General features: G+C 38.6%; 1 protein-coding gene across 1 annotated transcript; it reads right to left on the bottom strand.

The window, feature by feature from the left end:
* Nucleotides 1-1,543: 1,543 nt before the first annotated feature.
* Nucleotides 1,544-11,159, bottom strand: LOC103703289 (thyroid adenoma-associated protein homolog). The gene is made up of 4 exons (XM_008786093.4): nt 7,682-11,159; nt 7,027-7,298; nt 5,563-6,162; nt 1,544-4,160 (listed from the first exon to the last, which is right to left on the bottom strand). Exons 1-4 carry the CDS (start codon nt 10,916-10,918, stop codon nt 1,625-1,627), a joined length of 6,645 nt encoding a protein of 2,214 aa, XP_008784315.2. The 5' UTR covers nt 10,919-11,159; the 3' UTR covers nt 1,544-1,624.
* Between the last annotated feature and the right edge of the window lie 1,237 nt (nt 11,160-12,396).

Below are 12,396 nucleotides of genomic sequence, written 5' to 3' on the forward strand. Positions count from 1 at the left end.
GAGGCTTGACTCAAGCTCGATTTGAGTTCGAGTAGCTCATCAATATGCTGAGCGAAGCTTGAAGGGCTTGCTATAAATAGACTGCCATGGTTGATGAATCAGCCGAAGTGGCCCAGACTTTGGGCCGATTTAAGTTTAAGATATTATTTAGGTTTTTGAAAAATTAGAAAGATATTCTTTTTTATTTTAAGATGTTTAAATTCTCCACCGTGCAATTAAAAGTTAGTCTGTTAGAATTATAATTTCTTTTTCCTCAAATAGAATATTAATTCAATATTTTTTGTAAAAAAATGTAATCATATTTCTGGAGTATGTCCAAGGTTAGGCCATCTAACTCAATAACTTTGGGGAATTATTTGATTTGTGAATAAATAGAAAGAAACTTGAATAAAATCCATTATCCAGCTTTAAAATAAATCAGGTCATGGGAATCAATACCTATCGGCCTGTTGGTTCCAGCACAAATTTTCCGAGACAAACTCTATGAAATTAGCGACAGAAAACCTATTCGGGCTCGTTTGGTTCGCGGAAAATATTTTTCCTCCTAGGAATATGATTCCTGGGAAACAAATTCCTAGGAAGAGAATGCCTAGGAAAGTACTTTTGGCATGTTTGGTTGATCATGGGAAAGTGACAAATTTCCAAAGTGCTTATGTTTGGTTGGCCATCCACTTTCTTAGGAAAGTTATGTATAATTCCTATTATGCCCTTAATAAAAAATAGGTTGTTAATGCCTCTTTAATGCTTCTTTAATGTTGAAGGGACTTTTGGGGAAAAAGTAAAAATTGAGTGATTCCCGCCTCATGGGAAAGTAACTTTCCCATGTTTCTTATGGAAAAGACTTTCCCATGAAATGTGGGAATCATATTCCCATGGGAATACAACTTTCCCTTCTCTCTCCTTTGAAAACTCCAACCAAACAAGAGGCATTTCATTACTTTCCCGTTGACCACACTTTCCCCCCTTCTTTTCCCGCGAACCAAACGAGCCCTTCAAGTATAAGATCTTACAAGAGAGGCCCACAAAGCACTACAAGAACTCAAGAAGCCACCACCAGTAACTACAAGAAAGAAGAACACGAGGAAATAACTGTTGATCACAAGGCCAGCAGCCCCAATATTATCTCCAAGTGAGCCATCAAAATTTGACTTTTGGTATCCCATTGGGAGGGGGCACCCAATTCACAGGCTGTGGTATAATAGACGGAAAGCGGCTAGAGCTGCAGGTGATCCAGTGCCATGATAAACGGAAACTTCAAAATACTCGAATGCCACTCTAACAAGTTGGGTTGCAACATACCTAGGATTAGAAACAACATGCTGAAAAATTCTATCATTGCTATGAATTCAAAGCATCCATCTCCATATGATACATATTGTTTTAGCTTAGATATATCATTTAAATCTGGACACTCTAATTGTTCCAGGTCACAACAGTCACAGAATCAGTATTCAGCAGTAATATGTGAAAATCAGGTAATCCCCTTGACAAGATGAGAAATAAGAAAAATGGAAATCATATCATTTGATATGTACACTGCATGCAAGCCTAGTGAAAATTCCAGTAATCTTATCTATTGAATGATTTTGAGTTTCTTTTATAGTTTACAGATTACAAGTCAGTGTCATCTAAGAAGAAAATAAGGATCAAAACCATCCCAGACCGAGTATCCTCCTTGGAATTGTGGGGTTTGTGAAACTCCAAGCATCTTCTCATGCGACTGGATCACCAAGAAATACAAGTTAGAAATTAAAGGATTTCTAAGAAATGGTCTGATAAGCTCTCTAAGTTCCACAAATTCCAACACATAAACCTTATGAGTATCTGTTATCTGTGCCGACAAATCGTAATCTTCATGTGGGCACTGTGTGAGTGCATAAAGGCCAAGCAGATTGGCATATATGGATACAAAAGCATCCTTATGGTTCCCAATACCTCCAATCCAGTCTGTTCTCTCCTCAGTGTTGAGAAAGCTCTTGATAAATGATATCAGTTGGCATAAAAATCCAAGTCTCCAACTCTGTATAAACACTTTGATAGTGCTCTTATTGAAGCCTTCATCAACCCCATCCATCCAAGGTTTTGATGTTGAGAGCTGCTGTAAATGTGAGCAACAGATTTGGCATATCAACAGCTTTTCTTCATGGTGGTTATCAATCTCTTTGTCAAATATCCGTCGAACTAGATCTCGACAGGAACTCACAGAAATAGCAGTGCTCAAGACCAATCTTGATAGGTAATTGAAGTATCCTAGCCAGTGGCTGAAGACTGAAGATAGAAACTCAAAGCTTGATTCAATCACTCTGTCCACTTGGGTCGGTACTGCATCATTTTTGAGGCTTCCATTCAATCCTTTGAAATTTATGCACTTTTGGACATTCTTGGCAAGTCTTTGTCTAAGCCCGACATCTTCATCCTCTAACAGCTGGATACATGTGAACCATATATCTAGTATCCTGAAAGCATAGAAATTGATGACTTCCAACATCTTCAACTGGGAAAGTTTCTCCGCCATATCAGAAACATTTGGTTCTTCAGATGGGATATGGCTGTTTGACACAAACGAAGCAATTGATTTGGTTTCTTCGAGCAATCCAGATGCTACAATGGCTTCTGCAGTTGCCTTGCGCATGCTTACAGGTTCAGATGGCGAACTATGACGCTTAACCAGGCTAATGAAAGAATTAATGCTACTGAGGGCTTTGGCCCAACCCATAGCTTGGCCGATTCTGCTGTGATCACTAGTAGTCTCTTTTTCTATCAGATGTTGATTACTGTAAACAGAATTCCTAAGCAACTCCACAAACTGCTTCACGCAAATACCCATGCAGCACAGAATGATTTCTCGGGTCTTTGCACGCATCATGGTGCTGTTCAGGTGAACCAATCTGTCCCACAAGCAAAATGCCGAATCACAATCTGTCCCAATATAATTGAGCTTTTCAACTTGCAAGCCATTGGACATCACAAGTCGCAGAATATTCCAGTTAAAGATAATCCTTAAAACATAATAAACACATTTTGGATTCTCTTCCACAAATAAAACATTCGTCAGCATTGGCTGCAGATTGGGCCTAGCCCACTTGTAAATAATTCCATCACCATCACCAACTTTCATGGATTTCACTAAACGAAGAAGGCCTTTGAGCGTTGCAATCCTAACTTCATAAGTAGAATCAGAGATGCAGGACATTATCCTTTCCTGCAGTTCCAATGGAGAAATATCAACTTCAGACACCCTCAACAAATTTAAGGTGGGTGAAGTAAATCTCTGTAGCTGCATATCCTCCTCAGGAGCCTCAGGAATTCCACCCAACAGGCAACTAAAATAGGATGAAGCTGCTTGCCTGCGGAGCTCAAGTTTAGTTGGATCATGCAGTAACAACCCAAAAGAATTTTCAGCACCCAAGCATTCAGAGGCTAACTCAAGCAAAAAAGTTTGGATTGTAGCTAAATGTTGGCTTGTGTATGTTCTTGCAATGTCAAGCATCAAATCTAGAACCCGTAAATATGAGCTATTTAGGGTAGGACAAGGGCATAAGTTGATGCTGCCAATCCATGAACACTTTGCAAGCTCCTTGATCAGTTCACCAAGAATCTGATCTTTCTTGCCTATGTCGATTAAGTTTCTGCAGTTGTTATCGAGAAGAGAAGATAACTGCAGTAGAAGTCCATGAATCGAGTTGAAGGAAGCAGCACAAGTAGCTCTACTTATATCACTGTTGCTCATATTAGCTGACATTGAGGCACTGGATGTTGCTGTAGTTACATCACCATTGCTCATGTTAGCTGAAAGTGAGGCTCTGGATGTGGAATGTCTTCCATGAGGCAATCCATGGACCACTTCATTAATGACAGTCTGCAGTTTGTCATTGGATACCAGACCAATCAAAGCCCTTGATGCAAGAACACGAACTCTGAGATTACTTTGGGTTGCACATTGCCAGATAAAAGGCATAAGCAGAAAGGGATCCAAAGCATCATCCATTCCGCTGCTGATAAGTGACGGCTTCAGCCTGGATAAAAGAATAAGAACCGGGCACAAGCTTGGGTGAATGGATTTTGCCATGTTTGATTCCATATGCCCAGAGCATGCGTCCCTAAGCATAGCAGTGGCAATCTTCAATTCACTAAACAGGAATGGATGCAGAGCAGGATACCTACATAAGAGAAACTATGGTCAGTTCTTAGTTTAGACATAAATGAAATATCTAGCATGGCCAGAAGTACATGATAAGCAAGTCATGCCCCCATGGGTGATGTCCTCTTCTTGGCCAGGATTCGTTCATAATACCAGCAAATGATAACCATCAAAACATATTTGATAACAAAATAATTGATGTAAGCCAATTAAAATAAAAACATCCCTAACTCGGCTATATCATATTCCAAACCCCTAAGTTTGATTCATAGCTCCGATATCCTATCATTGAGATAATCTCAGTAGCTTTCTATGAATATTTTATATGTTTTTTGGAAATTGATAGGCATACTCTCAATTTACAATGTCGTTGCAAAAATTAAATATGGTTGCATACAATTAAGTCTTAGCACTTGATTGCACGCCATGCACATTCCCTAAATCAAGGAAATAGTGAAATTTTTATCTTTCAATGTGGAGATAAGTCAAGGGTAAACTTGAGAATAACTGAAGGCCTTAGAATTCTTATTTTGAAGCACTCTGTAGTCTAACCTTAGTTACCAACAACACCTTAATGGAGTTGCAACATCAAAAGGGCATCAATAATCAAGTCATTATGCTAATTAGAGAATATATTGTCATTAAAAGGCACGACCAAGTTTTCAAAATGCTTGCAGTAACTCAGTGCAAAAGCAATCTAGACTCTTTGTTTAACAATAAATTATACTAATATTATCAATATATATCGTATTACCAGAATCTAGACCAACCATTTGAGGCACATTATGAAGATTGGAAAAATCATATAAGAGTAACAGTAGAGCTCAAGTTAACATTGAAATTTTAAATGATTAATTAGAAGCTTAAAACACGGTAATGCCTCTGAAAAAAAGCTATTTAGTTCATCGACCTGAAAATAGTACTGTTAAGACTAAACAACTCCCAATGAAACCCTTAACAGAATCCTATTAATACATATTTTTAGCGAAACTTCAAATCACAAAATACAAGTTTGATTGCCATAGCATATGTTACATTATAAGAGTAAGATCATAAGGGGTATTTGATGCCTCAATATAGACTCATCTGATAATTCACTCTTCACTGTTCTTGTTGAATTCACCAGTAGCTCAAATGAATCAAACAAAAAAAAAGGATTACAAGGATATAACAAACAATGGAAGTATTGGATGGTTATGGCTGCAATTTTAGTTTGCAAATGAAGATATGTTCTATAATTTACTTCATAATTGCTATATAAGACATAAAACACCAGTAGCACAATACAGGTTTAAGTTTGAACGGGAGGATCATACATTTATGCCATCGAGAATCTTTAACATATCTTAAAAAAGATATTAAAATTATTGCTGTCAAAATCTTCATGCTGTAATGACTCAAAATAATCATGGAAGCATTACCTGTGAAAGAATTCAAGCCCAGTCAATGCACGTCGTGCTGATTGGCGTTTTTGTACATTCAGGAATCCAATCATACGACGAACCAAGGCAGTGTATGCAAGACAAGCACCATTGCGAACCTCCCAGTAAGGAGATGAAAATGAGCGTATCGAGACAATCATAGCATCAGAACAAAAACCTGATGTATCTGCTGCTAAATTTGTGTCATTAAAAGCAGCTCTTAGTACATTGAATGCATGTACTGTGGGTACAACACCCTTGTCTCGAATCTTAGAGGCCCTTATATTGACATGAGTTTCTGTTTTCATATCTCCCAATGCTGTGTCATTTTGATTTGTAGATAATTCCTTATGCACCACTTCAGTCTTCCAGTCACCGTCTTCAGGGGCATTGCACAATGACTTGTTTGCAACATCTATCAGCCACTGCAATGCCCTTGGAAGAAGTTTCTTTGGTGTTCCTTCTGGCTCTGAAAGAAACAGAGCTATGAAAGCAGCAGGAATTCCTGCACTTCTCCTCAATAAATCATCTACAGATTGACCCTTTGCAGTAGTCCTTTCCATCAGCTGTTCCATCCATGAGTCTGTTAACTTGCAAAGCCTGCAAAGAAGGAAAAGTTCTCAGTGCATTATATTTGACTAATGTTCAAACCTTGTTTACATGGTACCGTGTAAACAAATTAAATTTCTTTTTCCATTATATTTTAAGTTAATTAGGGACATTTACATAGTACCTTATATAGACTTAACAGAAAAATAAGTAGGATAGCTCCTCATCAGGCTGTAAAAAGGAAAGATATACTTTGCAATCATATATTAGCAGATGATGAGGAAAACATTATTTAGGCAAAATACAACTCAAGTTGATGGTTACACTTTCCATGATGTTCACAACATCGTTTTGTGCACAATGACATAGAAGACACAAGCATACTTTACACCATTTATACAAAATAAAAATAAAGCAGCAAGTGCTACCAAAAATGCAGCAGAACAGAACAGCTCTAATGATTTTATCGAGCCTTCCTTTTTTTCTTCAAATATCAAGCATATATTATTTAGAGAGGAAAAGGTTTTGTGACGTGAACTTGTAAGTTTCTCAAAGCATGAGAATCACACACATGCACACGCGCACAGGCATGCCTGCATGCAGATATGCACAAAGCCACAAACATGCATGCAGACGCATGCATGTACAGACATCCACAACAAGATAAAACAAAAGCAGGTTGTGTGTAAGCAAAAGAGGAATTTTGCTTTTAGTTGTCATCTCATTTTCATTCTATAGTTTAGATTACAAGTTTCATGGGCTAGCAAGACTAAGGTGGTTTTGAGAAAAACCAAAAGGAATATACCTATTACATGTCCATGATAAATGAAAGGAATATTCATTTCAAGCAGATGAAATGAATCGTTATGGAGACAAAAGCCCAATCACCAATAAAAGAACAAAAACTAAGCACACCTTGGTACATTTGAGCAAAGGAGGCGATTGCAGAGAGCAGTGAATCCAGCCCTGGTCTTATCAATTGCACCATTATGCTTCATTTTCAAAAGAACTTGCAAAAAATGGTTCCCTATGGTCTCCAGTTGTACCAAATCGAGAATTCCATCAGACATGTTGATGCTTTCTATGTCATCAGCATTGCTATGAGGATAATCCTGACTAGATGAATCTGAAAGGGTGCAGCTAGGCAGTGGAATTTTTCTAATGATGGTTCCTAGAAGAAGACTGACCTGAAAAAGGAAACAAAAGGCTGTCATTAGTAGTTTACAATAAAAAATGATAAGCTATTGATATCTAAATTGTACAAGCATACTCTTGTGCACAATACACAAACTTTTTTTAACGAAAATGATCAATATAAAACCTAAAAATTAATTTTTTATTCGCTTGTTTTCAATGTCATATTACTTAAAATATACAGAAAAATATTTACTACGTTAGCAAATAAACTTAAACAGAATCTCTGCTGTATTAGCCCATGAAGGAAAAAGGTTATATTCGTGAAATTAGCCAGAATTATCAAAAGGAGAGAAACAATAAGCCTTTGTAGTTAATAGCAGGCACATAGTACAGCAAGATAGATGCAGAGTGAACAACAAGCATTAGTCTTTACCTCCTTCATAGCAAGCCAACAACCAACCATAACAACCTGTTCAGCTGGTCTAACATCATTTTCAGATTTCAAATTGCTATCCACTGGTTCTGACAAGGATTCTGATGGATCCATCTCCAATGGTACTTCTGAAAGAAAAGCAGCATCATCGACCATATCATCCATATCATAGGGCATACACCATGCATCTGCAGAAACTACCCAAAGAGCCAATTTAGTTACTCGCATAATTAGTTCCAGAAGCTTCTCTAGTAGACACCTCATCTCAGAGCAACTTGACAGGACTGCCTCAGAATTCCAATTCAATTCCTCGAAAGTGTAGCGAAGTGTAAGCAAAACTCCATGAACAAAGCTGTTCCTACAAGCTTCTGAAAGATCCTTTTCACCCTCCTCGACAACAACATACAACCATTCTATAAGTGATGATATGTACTCTACAACAGGACTCCTAGTTTTAGGAATATCTCCATTCATCAACTCTGTTTGAGAATTGACACAAACAACATTACCAGAAGCTCCAATTATCCAACCAAGATCGAGTACATACTTCTTAAATATGAGGCGGAAAGTCAAAGCACCAGCATCACTTTCTCTGACACGTGGACTGCAGACCAATCTCTTTGCCCACCTGATCAAATGATTCACTGAGTCATTGGAGGAAATTCCAGGAAGTGGGGTTGGAAAGCATAAGAGAATGCGAAAAGAGTTTTCTCTTAGTCTATCCCAACTATCAATTATAGATCCTACCAATGACAATGTGGAATCTGATGAAGTAATTCCTTCACTATAAGGATAGAGAAGATGAGTTCCTTGAGGTGGTCGTGGAGGCCAGACATCAATCATTATCAAAATAAGCTCCATGGCCATGATTTTCCTCTCATATGGAGCAGAAGGATAACAGGAGTAAAAAAGAAAGCAACTCAACCACTTCATAAATTGGAAAAGGTCCCTCGCTCGATGGACCATTGCATCTTGAGCATAATCATCAGGACTATCTTCTATGCCACCAGAGCATGCAGTTGGCTGCCATAACCCTTGCTTTACTTGTCTCTCTAATGCTGTCCGAACTCTAGAGAAGAACTTCCTGAACAGGCTTGTCCACTTCATCTGAAAAGCTGTTGAGCTACAGCGCATGTTCAATGGCACTGCCTCTTTCATCAGGCTGAGCTCTAAGGAGGATGGCAGACTAGAGGTCTTGGGGTTGAGAAAGAGAGACTCAGCTGCATCTATCCGTAGACTGTCATCAGCATGTGCCAGTGCCAAGATTAACCACTCAACAGGAATTCTAACATTAATTCCTTTTATACATACAAGAGCAATATAATCAGAATTTTTCTGCTGAGTCAAGGAATCATGGTACAAATCAATATCCCCCTCAAGAAGAGCAAGTGAGCGGGACACCTTTAGCAAAGAAACTAGTGCAGCTACACAGTGGTCGATCTTTAGATCCATATTGAATCTGCTCTCTCCTATGCTTGGTCCAACTGAGATAAAAGCAAGCATTGGGAATATGCTGTCTGTGTCAACATCAAGAATGACGGGAAGAGCATAAGTATTTAGGTTAGATCGGAGCTTCGAATTGCCAGATATGAGTCCATGCAATAAAGGAGGCAGGCTGAACTCTCTGAAAGAATCATATCCCTTATCAATGCCATCATGGCTCCAACATTCATCACGCAAGCATTCAAGGAAGCATTTCAAAAACGATGTGGCAGCGCAGCAAACATCATCGTCTATATAGGCATAAGCAGTCTCAAAGAGGAGGTCCGGATTCAGTTCCAGAAGAGTCTTTGCGCCCAAGCGTTTGGTGAGAGAAGCTAAAGGAACATATCTGCCCTTGCAACGGGTCCCCAAGTGAAGAAGGTCCCCTGCAATATTGCAGAGGAGTGACTTATATCTTTCATTACCTTCTACCGAAGGAAGAGATGACCCAATATCCAAGAGGAGATCAAAGATGAGATGCACCTGTTTGACCGTCTGACTCAAAGGATCTTCTAAATTATTCCATATAATTCGCAGTATGCGGCTGATCATGTCTTCAGGAAGGGGTTCATAATCTCCGGAGAAATCAGTAAGTTCCGCTAATATGGAGGTTTTTATCTGCTGCAAACAAATCTGCATCACTGTAAGAGCGTGGAAATTGAAGTGGCTATCAATGGGGTTTTCACAATACTTGCAGAGCCCAGGCAGAATTCCGTTGTATAATACAGTCCACGCCATACAATTAGTCAACTCAGTGAGACGTGTATTGAGCAAATTCCTTGGAATTGCTGTCAGTATCCCTCTCAGCAAACAAATCCTACTCAAAACCGAGAGATTGCTCATTTCTAAATACAGATCACCATCTGGAAGCACCTTCTTCATCCCCAAATCACCAATACCTCTGTTGTCATTGTTAAAACCAAAGAACCCACTGGAAATAAAAGCAGAGAGCTCTCTAGGTTCCATACGGGTTTGAATTGCCGCACAGAAACTCACACCAGCAGCCACCAAGCAGTCTCTCGAAAAAGCTGATGACTTCAGAACACCCAAGATAGTTCTTATAACACTCCCAAAAATACCTGACCCCTCCTCCAAACCCAGAAACCTGGAAGGAAACCGCTGAAGCAAGTAGTACAAACAAGACATAGCCTCTTGGCACTGCTCCATCACGACTGGTGAGGGCCGAGACCCACTTTCAATATCTGAAATCACGCCTTCCAACCCAACAGCTACATCCATCGCCGCCAAACCCGAACATTTCTCCATCGTCTCATTCAAAAATCCTAATTTTGGGTAACTTATCAAAGATAATGCTGCCCGAGACACCAAAAACCTTTTCCTTCCCTTGCTATTCAAATCGCCATATTCCTCACAGAGAGACACAAAACAGCTATCAATCACAGAAAGAAACTTCCAGCTCTTTGCGATGGAGGAGATCAGCGTTCGGTGGAGCGGGAGGGAGTTTTCGAGAAAGAGGATTTCCAGGTAGAGCCTAGTGGCCGTCGACACGATGTCGGTGGGGATTTCAGGGGTGGCAAGCAATTGGGAGAAAGCAGAAGAGAGGTCTTTAACAGCAGGAACTTGGGAGTAGGTGGAGTTCAGGGAGATCAAATGCTTCAATTGGGAGAAGAAATCAACAGAAGAGAAAACATTCGAGGGAACGAGATTGAGGGCTTCGACAAAGGGTTTAGGGAACACGACTGAGCTGTAAGTGTATCGGTGCCGGTGCTGCAAAGCGCGCCATTTTGCAGACATTTTGCCTCCTTTTATCAATCAATCTATTGAAATTTGGTTTTTGGGAGGGGATTGATCTAGAATAAATTTAAAGTAAAAAAATGGAAGAAAAAAAAAGATACAGTGCTTAATGCTAAGGATTCACCTGGATATATTTATGACAGAATCCTACTTCGCTGCTTCGGGAATCTCTATCTCTCTATTCAAATCTCTTCTACTTCCCGCGAGGAGGAAGGAGAGAGCAGACACAGAGAACGCGCAAATAGCTGGGAAGAAAGGGCACCAGTTAGGGTTTTAGAACGATGTGAAATGACCACTCTACCCCGAAATTCGGGTTCGAATCCGATGTATGACTCTCGGTTAACCCGACCCAACTGAATGGATCCTCAAGTTAGATCCAATGAGCTGCTGGATCCGGTTAAACAGGACCGGATTATGAAGCAAGATATTAACATGTCTAACCCAATAATTGCACTTTTATGGGCTTGTAGAAGTTTTCATGATGCCATTGCCCGATATTGGCCCCATGACATGCATGTTATATTTATACTACATACAAAAATATTAGGTTTGAAATTGGAGAAAATCTTCTCTTGATCATGTCTTCTCGTTTTATATTGAAAATACTTTTCTATCCATCTTGAAAAATATAATTTATATCCTACCATTTTTATCACTTGTGTTGACCACTCCAATTGCATCGGACCTTTCATAGAAATCAAAAATATATAAGATTATTTTTCTCTAATGTGACTCTCGAATAGATTCGACTCTTTGATAAATTGAACTCTATCACTATCTTCTCAAACATGTGATGCACATAGCTATTTACTAATAAAAAAAATATTAAAGAATTTTTTTTTTTGGAAACGAGTCATTCTTGTAGGGAAAAGAAAACATCACTTCCATTTTTTCTATTTTAAAAACAAAAAATAAAATTCTACTTTTAGTTTTTTTTCCTAGCTTTTAAAAAATATGAATATGTGTCGTATAATCCATTATCCTTAAAAGTATAAATGTGGCAACAACAGCAACAATGATGGTAATAGTAAGACAAGCAATAAAAGTGTTGGTGATGTTGCTGAGGAGGGTAATGATAATGACAGTTGCAACAACAGCAGTAATGGGAGCAACTATGATGGAAGTAGCGAGGGTACCGGCTATTTTGATAAAAACAAAGATGATGGCATTAGTGTTTTGGCAACAATGACAATAATAGTGGTAAAACTACAGGCAATGTAATGGAGGCGATAACAGTAGTAGCAATGGTATGGTGAAAACGGCTATGGTGGTGGTAAAGGCACAACAGTGATGGTAGAGATGGTATTAGTGGTGGTAAAAATATGAATTTTTATTTTTAAAAATATTGGAAGTAAGAATTTCTTATGTTCATCTTTTTTGAAAATAATAAAAATAACTTATGAAAAATAGAAAATAAGAATGATAGTATCAATTATATTTTTGTCTTGATTGTTGTGATTTTATTTTTTTTAAAAAAG

The sequence above is a fragment of the Phoenix dactylifera genome, chromosome 6 (assembly GCF_009389715.1).
Source record: "Phoenix dactylifera cultivar Barhee BC4 chromosome 6, palm_55x_up_171113_PBpolish2nd_filt_p, whole genome shotgun sequence".
Taxonomy (NCBI): domain Eukaryota; kingdom Viridiplantae; phylum Streptophyta; class Magnoliopsida; order Arecales; family Arecaceae; genus Phoenix; species Phoenix dactylifera.